The 13,616-nt window shown below is 37.7% G+C and overlaps 1 protein-coding gene across 1 annotated transcript in view; it reads right to left on the bottom strand.

Annotated features, from left to right (window-relative positions):
• The window catches only part of cachd1 (cache domain containing 1), a 66,032-nt gene that overhangs the window by 8,611 nt on the left and 43,805 nt on the right, over positions 1–13,616 (bottom strand). Inside the window, exons 6-21 of the mRNA XM_052559494.1 lie at positions 12,432–12,576; positions 12,140–12,356; positions 11,182–11,331; positions 9,994–10,227; positions 9,120–9,269; positions 8,078–8,201; positions 7,852–7,969; positions 7,558–7,726; positions 6,041–6,183; positions 5,632–5,813; positions 5,252–5,362; positions 3,931–4,053; positions 1,933–2,032; positions 1,627–1,743; positions 1,166–1,326; positions 583–669 (exon numbers count right to left, since the gene is read on the bottom strand). Of these exons, the coding sequence (XP_052415454.1) occupies positions 583–669; positions 1,166–1,326; positions 1,627–1,743; positions 1,933–2,032; positions 3,931–4,053; positions 5,252–5,362; positions 5,632–5,813; positions 6,041–6,183; positions 7,558–7,726; positions 7,852–7,969; positions 8,078–8,201; positions 9,120–9,269; positions 9,994–10,227; positions 11,182–11,331; positions 12,140–12,356; positions 12,432–12,576 (2,331 nt within the window). The remainder of the gene's footprint in view (positions 1–582; positions 670–1,165; positions 1,327–1,626; positions 1,744–1,932; positions 2,033–3,930; positions 4,054–5,251; positions 5,363–5,631; positions 5,814–6,040; positions 6,184–7,557; positions 7,727–7,851; positions 7,970–8,077; positions 8,202–9,119; positions 9,270–9,993; positions 10,228–11,181; positions 11,332–12,139; positions 12,357–12,431; positions 12,577–13,616) is intronic.

Here is a 13,616-nt window from a genome sequence, read left to right as displayed (position 1 = left end):
ATGTTGTTCTGTAGATAAATGGCATTCAACAGACAACAAATAATCAACAGTTATTATTACTGCTACACAGTAAGTATCCAGACTTTTTTTTTTCACTACAGGTCTCTGTAGTAAAGGAGACATTTATTAGCATTCAAGTGTACAATTTTTCACTAAAATGAACAGATGGCACAGTGACAGAAAGCTAAATGCCTTGAGATCTCTCAGCTGGGAATAATGCGACAAACCTGAAAGTGTCTAAATGTCTACTGAGGAACAATCCTGAACTGACGGCTAATTGAGGACACAGGTGGCTGGATATCTATTCATCGTGACAAACAAGAACTTGATGAAGTGACGGGCAGAAGTGTGTGTGTTTGTGTGACTAAGTGTGATTCATTCCAGTGCATGCTGATGAGAATCTGGACATGTGGTCCAGTGATTAATTTCTGGATCATATACTGTGGCAGTCCATTTTCCAAGCACTTAAGGGGTAATCCAAACACATTGTGTACAACATGTATTATGTGTTAAAATGGGCTTAATGTCTACATCACCTTCAATAAATAACACAAGACTGTCCTGGAAACAGCAGCAGTTTACCTGTTCTCAGCGTTGGTGAGGTTGCCAGTACATTCATTCACCTCTAGAGGGCATTCACAGGGACACTCGCATTCATTCTGCTCCATTCTGAGGAAGATGAGAATACACGGAGAACATCTGTTTACAGGACTTTTTTTTAAATAGTTTTGCTAGTGTACTTCTAAAAACATGATAAAATAGCTTTTAGAAAGTAAATGCCTTTTAAATTAGCAGTCCTCAAATTTGGACAAATTCTGTTAAATGCACAATTTTTTGTCTAATCAATCTATATATAAAAAAAATGGATTTATCACTGTGTGTTATGACTAAAGACTCCTGGCATTTAATTGTCTATTACCTTGAGGGTTATATTCCACAAAAGTTAATAATAAATAAAATAAAATACATAAATATAATATACTGTATAAATAAATAAATAAATGCAATTGAAAAGTTTGGGGTCAGTAAGATTGTTTTACAGTCATTTATATTTTTATATATGCAGTAAATTCATGAGAAATGACTTTTTAACTTTGTTTTCATCAAAATATCCTAATATGAATAGAGTATTAAAGGTAAGAGTTGTGCACACTGTAAACCTTACCTGTGGCAGTTAAGACAGAGACGATCCACAGTACTGCAAGCACAGAAGGCCAGTGAATCACAGGTCTCGTTCACAATACCAGCAAACGCATTGGTTCCTGGGATACGAGTGAGCCGGTACTTTGAGCAGTGACTGCCATGCACAAGGTTTGTCAGATCACCCTTAAAAATGACAAACGCACAGTAAGCCATTAACAATCATTTGAATTCATAACAGTCTTTCACACTGTGCATAGAATTTCTCATTAAAAACAACAATTTATAATTGCCCAGCTGGTTATACTAGAAAGCACATCTGTTATGGCCACTACTAAAACAACCTCCACTAGGTGGCGTGCTAACATAACTAATACATTTGGCTGACTACATTTACATGGTAAAACAAAAACTGGCTGGATTGTCCGCTTCAAACTAAAATTTACAGTAACCGGATATGAAATAATCATATGAGACTCCACTCACAACAATGCTGGTGTTGAACTTGTAGAACCGCTGCACGGTACGATCACTGAAACTGTTACACAGGTTCTTCTTCACAAAGTTGGGGTGGTTGAGAATGTCATTGGCCACTAGAGGCTCCTAAAGTCAAGCAAATCAGGGAGAAAATGATAAACTCAGTAAGATTGTTTTTCAGTTTCATTACCGAACTTTGAATATGATATGGCTGAAGAGTAATTAGTCCCCCCTTTTCTAAGAACAAAAACATAAAACTGCCTATTTTCTTGTGAAAGACAAGTAAAGTTTGTCCTCAAACCCACAGATCCTTACCTTGTGAGTGATATGTTGCTGTTCTGCTGGAGCGTGGCCCTTCGGGTCAATCAGGGTCGGATGGGCCACCAGATAGCCTCTGTCCTCCATGATAAAACACCTACACATACACATACATAAGGACCAATCAAGCACTCTGAGCCTTACAAAGATCCAAAATGACATTTAGAGGGGAGAGGTGGAAGGAAATGGTAGATGGCTTCCTGCATGCTCACAGGGTACCATCTGCAGTTCAGAACAGTTCGGGTTATTGTGTGGCACACTGAGGCATTCCACTTCACTAATCCTGTTTAATGACCATAGCACTGGAAACTCAAAGAACACTGAGGCCTCCACAGCACAGACAGATAAAGAGACAGAGAGAGCATGAAGAGGGACAAAGACAGAGACAAATAGAGTAGAAATAGAGTTAAGAAGAAAGAAAAAGGGAGGGAAGAGAGGCATGAGAGGGAAGGGTAAAAGAGAGACAGAAAAGAAGGGAGCGAGGGAAAAATGGGGGCACTGGCACCTAACATAACAGGATGTGTCTGGAATGCAGCCCTAATCAGCTTATCTCCCTTTGTGTCTTTCAGTCAGTCCTGAAAAACGTGGCTTTTATATATTGCCTCAGTAACCGTGGCTTTTATATATTGCATCAGTAGGGTTTATTTGCACTGCTTGCAAAGATAAGCATTACTATTGCTTTTTATTAGGGTTCAAATATTGAGCTACAAACATGAATGATAAAGCAAATTGAACACTTTTTTATTATTATTACATACATATGGTTGACTACCCAAATTAAATTTCTGTTTAAATTTGATACAAAAATAATCATGAAAAAATATACTATTATACTTGAATATGCGTTATTTATTTATTTATATGACTACAAGACCTCAACGGACCTCAATAATAATTATTTTACAAATATTAAGAATAGCTTTAGATTAACATTTTTGATTAAAAAATAAATCAAATTAAATAATTACTTTATTGAATTTAAAAAGTTGGGATGAATTAATTATCTGAATTTGTAGTCGTTTTAGCTTATTTAAAAGTTTGTGTTACCTTATTGTAAAACATTTTAAGTCATCGTGAACTCTGCTGAGGCCCCCTGTTTCAAATAATATATATGTATCAAATATGTAAACTATTACATATTCAAGAACTGCATTTAAAATTAGAAAGGGAAATAAATACTAATGGAACAAACTAGAAAATTAATTCAGTTTTTTTTTTTGTACATTTATGTTTATATATATATATAAACATATATATTATATATTATTTATAATTACATATATATATATATATATATATATATATATATATATATATATATATATATTATTTATTTATTTTTTGTTGTTGTTGTTCATCGTCACTAATTCTCCTGTAATTGTTCATCCATTCTTCCTGGCCAAAGGTTTCCATAAACATGAGTTTACACAGAGTTTAATGGTGTTCTGCTCTAATATTTCAGTAGTGTATAAAACTGTAACTTTGTACTCATTTACTCAACAACTAGGCTTGTAACTTCAGCTAAGCCATTTCTCTGAATATCATAAGCAACCGCCCTAGCAATAATAAAAACTTGACAACTGCCACAATACCCTAGTATCACTGCAGCTACTTTAAAATTAGCACAACCTAAATTATTTTTTGGAAAAATAAATATCATTATTCCAGTCTTTATACTTTTCCCTTCTCATCTCTCCTCTCTCTACATCCAGCCCTCCCTCACAGTTTCTTGATCCCCACCTCAGATCGTTTTCTCATTCCATCTCCACCTATCCTAAAAGAGGGAGCTTAGAGGCATGCAGAGAAGACTTAAGTGAATGCCTCTTTTTCAAACAAAAGCAAATCTGATTAGTTTCATTTGAAAGAGCCTCTGTGGGGCATCGATAGCTTCAGGCACTACGCTGGACACCCCAGCCGGCACACTGGGGTCTTGGCAGACACTAGAGAGTTTGAGAAGAAATGAGATGGGGGTTGGGTGTGGTGGGAAGGCCTTACCGGATTTTGTTGCCCTTGTCCTGGTTGCAGATGGGCAGGAGATCCAACAGAACTTTGTAGAAGTAGCGCAGAGTGAAATCAATGCCCATAACCGCTACTGTGTAACCCGAAGCCTTTTGGGAACTGGGAAAGGAGGCAGATAAGTGTGTTGAACAATATGAAGAATAAGGAGATCTACAGTATGATGGGTCACCGCTGTAGAGCTTTAGATCAGATCACTACATAGGTCACATTTCCTCCTCTTAAGAGAGAACTGATTGGAAAACGTGAAGGGAAAACACTTTTTATCTACACTAGACATTCTGGAACACTGCCAGCTTCATCATATCTCTACACACACACAGACACAGACACACACACACACATGCGTGCACGCACTGTGCAAAGCAGCGACCCGACAGTGATAAGGCAGTTGTTTTTCATTTGCAACAGGTACTATTACGTACCACCTATGCTATGCTTTTTTTCAACTAGAGAGGCAATTTATGAAAAAAGTAAGTTAAAGGGATAGTTTTCACGCAAAACAAAAGTTTCATTCATGGTAAATTATAACAAACTACACTAGGCTTGATGTAAAACATTCCTAGTTATGTGTTTATTGTAAACAGCAGTGATATGTCAGGTTTGAATGTGCACGAAGATTTGATGCTGAATAAAAAAATAAATCAATAAAAGGGTGAATAATGACTTTTACATAGCACACAATTCCTATGAGTATGAACTACTTTTAGTAAGGGTTTTTTTTGGAGTTAGTGTAAAGCACTGGCCATTTCATTGTAGGGGAAAAAAATAAAAAATTTGAGAGTGAGTACAATTTTTATGTTGTGGTGGACCTATTCATTTAATTCTCTATAATTAAGTTATTTATATCATTGTTTTAAAGTCTGATCCATACAAGCATCCAAAAAACAGCTAGTGTCAGAATAAGCAAAAATAAATGAATATCCACATTACAAAAGCCGTAACACACAGCAAATTATGTCTAAACAATGCTTCTCAAACTTTTGGACTTACGGACCCCTAACACAATATTCAAAAGGGCCCCCTCCTCTTATACAGACTAAGATATTTTTCTACCATTATTATGACAAAACTGCTTGTTTTAAAACAGAACAGAAGGAGGGAGTACACCGATATATATATATAAAAATAATTTTTCAATAAAATGTTTTTAAGAAAAAAAGTTATTCAGAGTGGAAAGACCTCTAGAATTTTTTTTTACAAATATATTAATAATTTATTACTTAAATGACTTATCCTGTGGCCCCCTGGTTGAGATCCAATAGGTTTAAACATGAAATGTGACCCTTAAACAACTGACCTAGAGGCGTGGATGGTGTGGCTAATAGTGACCACATAGCCCGCCCCACCAATGTCCAGGTAGGGTCCAGTAAAAGTAATGAGACCAGGATTGGCTACAGCATGTAGGTACCTAAAAAACAAAAGGATCACTAATTAGACCACATTTTAAACAGAAATTCATAAATGTATCGAAGTTAGCTGAACTTTTTTTTATTTCCTATGCAATATATTTGTATTAAAAATACACCCTTTTTTTGTACTGTGTCCAGCTGCATGTGAACACAAAATACCTTCTTGGGAATCTGTCAGTTTGCAAAGCTTAGTCAACAGACTGTGGGATCTGTTGACCAGCGTCCCACTAGGAGTTTGAAGACCTCCGTCCTGAGGCTCAAATCTTACCATCGTCTCCTGGTGGGATCGAAGGCTTTGTCCATGAGAGAACCGGGGTAAATCCGCAGCACCCCATTGGGCGTTGCTATGTAACGCCTCACAATGTAGCAGTTGAGGCTGCTCATCTCCATAAGACTCATCCATTCATCTGTCACGTGACTGGTGGCCATCACCTCATTCCTCACAGAAGACTGGAAGACCAAAGGAGGCGGGTGTTAAAGAATTTTCTACTAAGAAGAGCATCATAAAGACTGTTGCGCTGCATTTCCCAAACAAAAAAGAAGAATTAAAGAGGAGAGGAAGACTGCCAACTAAGATCTAACCATGTGACCACTAACTGTGAAAGATTGAGTCATTCCTAGGTTGGCTATGAGACACGTGTTGCTGAGATGGCCAGTAAGAGTGTGTCTGTGTGTACCTTCAGGCCTGGGTTGGCTATGAGCCGGGTGTTGTCACTCAGGTAAGCTGTGTAGTGCTCCACCATGCGCTTGGTCTCTGGCTGACTCAAGTGCTCATATGGAGAGGAGAAACTACCAGCAGACAACATCACTGTGGGACTCTCTGAAGAAAAAGAGAGATGAATAAGTTGTGCTGCACTGCTGCTTAATTACATTAGCCCCGAACCATTATCAAGCATCCCTTAGTAACAGTAATGTTCTCTAACCAAAAAAAGTACACTGTTAAAAAAAGTATGGGGTTATTAATTTAATTTAGGAAAGAAATGAAAATGTTTATTCAGCAAGGGCCTATTAAACTTAAAAACCGCATGTTCCCAATATTAAGCAACTCAATCCTTTTCAGCATTTATAATAGATAAGAAAAGTTACCAAATCAGCGTATTAGAATGATCATGTGACACTGAAGACTGGAGGGATGGAAATTCTGCTGAAAATTCAGCTTTGACGAAGGGATATATTGCATTAAATAGATTAAAAACAAAAAATAGTAACTTTAAATTGTAATAATATTCAACAATATTACTGTTTTACTATATTTTTAATTAGATAATTACAGCTTGGGTGGGCATAACAGACTTTTTTCAACCCCCCCCAATAAAAACATAAGTAATATACAGTACACTTGTAATATATTAAAGCAATATGCCCCAAGAAGCCATGGTTTACAGTGAATTTATAACAGCTATGGGGCGTTGTTAGACACGATGTGAAATGGAGTGCCTAAAACCCCCTTAGCTGTTATAAATTCACTGTAATCCACGGCTTCTTGCTTTTATTAAACGGTTATTCAATATACGTAGTGAGGTTTCACAAAATAAAACCAAGCAACTAAAATGTAAAGATAATAATAAAAATATTCTTCTTCCACCAAACAGCGCAGTTCAATGCAGTTCCTCCCCAGAAAAGGTTGTGGTTCCAGTAAAGAGGTTGTCGAGCAACACACAGACATAAACGAAGGTGTATCTTTGTAGAGTAATTTACAACAACTTTGAACGCGGCCAATCAGATTCAAGGACCAGAACTATCCGTTTTATAAATATATATATCTGCTTCATGTCATGTCTAACAACGCCCCTTAGCTGTTATAAATTCACTATAAACTATGGTTTCTTGGGGCTTATTGTTCAATATGTATATATATATATATATATATATTTTTTTTTACACATTAACACATTTATTTCCCTTTAAGAATAATACTATGAAGTTAAAATATACTTTAACAGCAAAACAACTTCTGACATGCAGTCCATTTATTTGCTGTTTGTTGGTAAAAATTCACTTGTTGAGCAAAGGCAAAGAAACTTTTATAATTGGTCCATCTGGATTTGATATAGTTTTATAAAAAAGAAATGTCTCGCTCTGTTTTCAGAGAAACAAGCTCTGCATTGTAAGTCCTAACAACTTTGAGAATAGCATGCACAATTTGTTTTCCCCCAAGCAGTTAAGATCATATGAATGTTTTATCTGGGCTTACCGACTGTAGCGAGCTGTTTGAAGTGGAGGCAGGAGCTGGGCTGGCCCAGCAGATCCAGGCGGTGGTACAGGAGTTTGCTGCTAGGGGCTGTGTTCAGATTTTTCAGTTGCTTCACCGGGATCTCCGGCTGAACATAAACTATACACAATATAAACGAAGTGTCCTGAACCTGCAAATCAGGGATCAAGATCAGTAAAAATTCAAAGTGAATATATAAAACAACATACAAAGAGTCTGGTTTTCCCTCAGCCTGCTCTAAGCCAATGCTTGTTCCACTGCGGAGGAATAGCTTACCAGTTTCCAAGCGTAGCTGACATTGTAGGCATCTCGGCTGGGATCACGTAGACGGTTCATGTGCCAAGACAGAGAGGAGTTGACAGGCACAGCAATGACCTGACTCCCCAGAGGCAGACTAACAAGAAACGCACACCATGAGCTTAGCAATCACGTGAGTAACACAGTAAACTCGAGCTTACTACTGCAGAAAGCCAGGTCTTTTTGAAATCCCGCACACCCTCACCTGAGGATATTTTGATGCACAGCAGCAAACCCTGGGATGTTCTCATAGTGGATGATGTCTGTGTGGAGGGGAGCTTCAGTCATCAGGTAAGGTCGGGTGAGTGACGGATGCATGAGGGTGTAGCCTGAAACGTTATTTTAAATAGAATTTAATATAATATGTCAAATAAAATAAAAACATTACACTATATGTGAATGCCTAATTTGTATATGAAATGCATAACTTTTCCTTGCAAGCTGTGACTGTTTCCTGGTCTAATATACTGTAGTTTTTAACAAACTGTATATTGTTACAGCTTTACAACTACTAGGTTACACACATAAACTGTGGCCTGCACAGTACAGGGAGAGACTTCCTTTGGAAATGAGCTGAGAGGCAGTGCTACGTCGTCTCTTTACTGAACAGCTGGAGACAGCAGGTGCCACTTCATTATCCCAGTCATTAGGACAGAGCGTATACTCTCAGGAACAGATAATCACCCTCATTTTATTACATATGTAATACAACACAACCTTTTAGTGCAAAGTGGCCATTTCTGCAGGGCTTATCGGATTGTTTTAATAAGTATTAAGTGGAGGTTAACAGCGTTTTAAATTCAGAGACACTTCACCCTGCTGGGGGAAGTCATGGAAAAACAAATAGATGTTATGTAGAGCAGGATGAAGAAAGTGTAAATGAAAGCTAGTCAAAATAAGGCCAACAGTGCTTAATTTCATTCTTTGGTGGAAACATTTAAAGTCCATTCTCCCTAAAAAGTTCAAACCCACAGAGTTTTGCTGGTCCCACTTCGAGAAACTGGCATGATGTCAACCTAATGTGGGACAGCTGATTCCCCAAATGAACTGTTAAAGGTTAACGGTCTTCAGTTCAGTGTTTTGTGCCAGTGAAGATCAGTCAGAGCTCCAAATTAATGGTGAAGTTAGAAAGTCAAGCTGAAGTGAGGCAAACAGGGAAACGTGTAAAACAAGCTTGGCTCATTCTGGCTAATGGAATCAGGTGGATCTCAACCAAAAAACAATCATCAGTGTGTGCATCTTCCTACCTTTATTGTCTATGAGGAATGTATATGAGGCCAGGGAGTCCTGGTAGTAGGTGACGTCCTCCAGTATGTATGCCAGATTCACGTCCACTCCAACGACACCCAGCAACAAGTTCCCAAAGTAGCATGGCCGGCTGACGGTCATGATGAAACCTACAAACAGAAAAGAAGTTCCTTTATCTGTCCCCATATTAATAAGCCAATTTATGTAAATGGTAATTCGTGAAGAAATATTATTAACTGTGAGATAAAAGCCATTGGCAAAAGACAAGCGATACTAAAAAAACAACAATGAGCAAAGCAGATATGCTTTTTTTTTCTTGATAAAATCACGTTTTTAAAATTGTCATCATTTTATAGGTTTTCTCTTTTTTATTTATTTATTTATAATAAAACAAAAAAAAAAAAAAAAAATATATATATATATATATATATATATATATATATATATATATATATATATATATATAATATGTTTTAAATTAAATTATGACTGTTCCTTCATCTCTTCCAGGCATAATTCCATCATAGCCTAATACAGTTTTATTAAAAATTAGAAAATAAAATGAGACATTTTTATGAAGCAATAAAAAAAGTAAAGTAAATATCATTTGTGAGCAGAATTGTATTATGCATCATTTAAAATGAAGCTATAACTTCATCAGAATGACTTTCGGTCTAGCAGCCCCATAAGAGCAGACTCTGCATTTGTGATTTTTGGCTTTACTTATAGTTTAAGTTTACAGTATATAGCACCATGGAAACTTTCTGGTTCAGAGCCGCTCCTTCTGAGGTCTTCTGAGTACATATGGTTTGTCAGAGGGAATGTTAATGTGCCAGACTTGCTCTTGATGCCAAGTTCAAGATCTTAACTTACCGTCTCCCATCTGGTCCGCATAAGGCAAGCTGAAGGAGGCCACGTCGATCATTCGATTGGGGAGGTTGATGTAGAAGCGGCCCACGGTGGTCTCCAGGTTACTGAGCTGGTTTAAAACCATCATGCTGCCCTTCACGACAGGAAGTGCAGAACGATCTGGAATGCCATACTTAACAGAGTTCTGCTCGGCCAGGTCTCGCAAGAACGCCAGCTCCTTCAATCCCGTTACTCCTTCTGAGGATGAAGGTATAGAAAAACTAATTAAAATAGACATTATATGCTCAATATCAATGTGTTATGTGTCTCTTGTGCACCACTGGGTTTTGGAACAAAGCTAGTATCAACCAATTTATCTAAATGTTCGCAGATATTGCAGGTGTTTGTAAAGGTTTGTTTCTCTGGCCTATTTAGAGTGCAGCATAGTAATAGAAAGCCATTCATATCCCACACGGATTACTTAACCGCAGAGCTAAAAATCACACTTAATCTATTTCCATCATGAAATGGTGGTTTTGGACCTGTAACAGAAAGAATAGGAGGTTTTTGTTACTCAGTCTTTCCCTTTTGGAGGAACATTCAATTCTGTTGAATTGTTATTGGACTGGACGTAAATTTCAACACTCCAGTCGATTAATCTGACACTGTGACAGGTTTTAATATGTGAATATAATACAACTTGTCATAAATGAACTAGACTTCAAATAAACAGGGAAATATGAGTAATTCCCTGTGTGTGTGTCCTTCAGAGCCTAACAATGCCCAGTCAAAGTAGTGTAACCTGCATTGCCAAGCTAATCAATCTGAATCATATCTCTGAGTCATCTAATGCATAAAAAGGCCTTTCTCACTCTTTCATGTCACTGAGTGGCCTTTGATGTATTGTCGCATTTCTCTTTCTTCTTTTCGATTATCTGCTTTTAAATTTTCATGATGCCAAACTAATGTATGCTAATAGCAGGCTAATACATGCGGGGAGAGGAACAGCTGAGGAGAGCAATATAATGGAGAGTGGTTTCTTATGTGTAAACGCACACACATACAAAGACCAGAAGAAAGATGAAGGGGCGTCAAAACAGCTGAGCATATTTTGAAAAAGCACAAACATGCACACAGGTGTTCACCATGAGCCCGTGTGGCCCGTAAGACAAAGAGTTCATAAAAAAGCAGCGCTCCTTGTTTATATCTCACCGTTCATGAGAGCATAGGTGAGGATCATGACCGAGTTGTTGAGGTGGCGGTTCTCCTCTTTGACCACGCTGAGGGTTGCTCTCTTTTCGTGCTCGGATGAGTCTCGGGAGGTGACGCCTGATGACAGGTAGATTATCACCATGTCGGTATCTGTGAGAGGAAAGACGATCAATAATCAATAATCGATCATACTGAATACAATAACTGACCTCGGGTCAATTTGAGAACATACCAAAATAAGGTTTTTAATACTCTAGATACTATTTCTCAGGGACCAATTCTTCATGGGCACATTATCTTTAAGTCTGCATATATATATAATAAAATTTGATTAACATTTTTTTTCTGGCTTTTTACATTTATTTTTTTTTATATCAATTCCTACCAGAATAATAATTAATTACCCCCCCCCCCCCCCCCCCCACAAAAAAAACTAAAACCTGTATTCCGAAAGAAAGCAATGAAATTATAAATTAAATTATAAATTAGCTGACTGATTTCTTCGTTAAAGTTATTTGTTATTTTAAATTAGGTATAGCCTGCCCTATATTGTTGTTTTTATTTTAGTATTTTTATTTGTTTTGTCACTAAAAGTTCTGTTTTATAAATAGGCTAAAGTGAGTTTGACGTTGTATTTTGTTGTTGCATTCAAACAATTGATGCTGAACTGCCGCTGATTTGAAAGTGAAAGTTAAATGCGCACAATGCTTTTAAGCGTTTTAAAAGTGAAGGAAAGCCAGGAAAAGAGTTAAATTCAAACAAACTAAAAACGAACAATTGTTTAAATGTCGAATTGGCGCTATTTGAAAGTGAAAGTAAAATGTACATGCTGCTTTTACAAACTATTTAAAAGAGAAGGAAAGCGAGGAAAAGCCTCTTGTTAACACTAAACATAAAATACAAGGTAGGAAATTACCTGGTGTTAGTAAATCTAATTTAAATAAGCTTTGACTCTTACTAGTCGGCTGTCTGGTGACGTTGCTTGTGTTCCTTAACAACTGAAAGGCTTTCTGGAAGCCCAGTGCATGCTGGGTGGAGCTGTCAGATGCTTTAATGTTGTTGATGAAGGTGCTCATCTTCCTCTTAGTCTCGCTGGTAGCAGGTGAGAGGAAGCTCTTGTAGCACTGATCCAGAGAACAGGAACGAACAGTATCTGCTATTGTCAACACTGAGATCTGAGGGGGAAAAAAGAACATTGAGTGCCAAAAGAACAATTGCAATCCGGTGAGGTGATGACGTCACTTCCTTACTTTATCATGCTCATCGATGGAGTTGAGGATGATTAGTGCAGCATCACGGGCGATCTGGAGTTGGGTCTCAGTGACGGAGGCACCATGGTCTATGATCACTACAATATGTTTCGACTGTGGCCTTACTGCCGAAACATACACAGGCCTGCCAACACACAGAAACAAAGATTTACGGTCTCCTTATTTGCAGAATGCAAGAACCCTGCACAACGACTTTTCCTGGACTCTGACGGCAAGAAGCCAAGTGTAGTCCTGGCGTGATTCCCACTCTCTTCGCTACAGTGTTTGTGCAAGAGATCCTGCACTCTATTGTGTTGTTTTTGGAAACCCTTTCCAACTTCAACACTAAGAAAAATCTGCCCATATTGCCTAAATCACCTATATATATCCTATAAGTGGTTAAAAACCTGTGAGTACTAGATTTGTTGTTCAATCTCCAGCAGGACGAGAGAAGTTGTGGGAACGGCATCAGAAATGAGCCCATCTTTCAGCACAGGCACACATTGCCCACAACACTGGGTGGCAGATTCCAGTGGGGTTTAGTAGGGGTGACCCTGCATTCCAGTCAAGGGCATGGGGCCTATTGTAACTACGTTAAACAGACCTAAAAGGCCTCTCTAGAATGTAATTTACACTCAGCCACACAAGACGCTAATTTCTGAGGTGCTTATGACAGAGTGAGCGATTAACTTACAGATCAGTTTTTATACAAAAAGAGAAAATAACCTTTAGTTAGTTTTTAGCTAAAAGATGGGGACCAAGAAAAGATATCTTTATTTATAAATACAAATATAAAGACAAAAACAGAGCATTTGACTTTTTTTATGTGCGTGCGCTCTTGTTTTTGTGACATATCAGAACACAACTCTGTATAATGACATGGGTATGACACAGGTATTACAAGGAGAGGGTGACTTATGAGGACATAACCCATGTCCCCATTTTTCAAAATACTTATAAACCATACAGAATGAGTTTTTTCCTGAAAGTAAAAATGCACAAAGTTTCCTGTGAAGGTCAGGGTTAGGTGTAGGGCTGGTGTAGGGCCACAGAATATACAGTTTGTACAGTATAAAAACCATTACGCCTATGGGATGTCCCCACTTTTCACAAAAACAAACGTGTGTGTGTGTGTGTGTGTGTGAGTGAGTGAGTGAGTGAGTGAGTGAGTGAGTGAGTGAGTGA

This window comes from Carassius gibelio, chromosome B6 (assembly GCF_023724105.1).
Source record: "Carassius gibelio isolate Cgi1373 ecotype wild population from Czech Republic chromosome B6, carGib1.2-hapl.c, whole genome shotgun sequence".
Taxonomy (NCBI): Eukaryota; Metazoa; Chordata; class Actinopteri; order Cypriniformes; family Cyprinidae; genus Carassius; species Carassius gibelio.
This window is presented reverse-complemented; position numbering and strand designations above follow the sequence as displayed.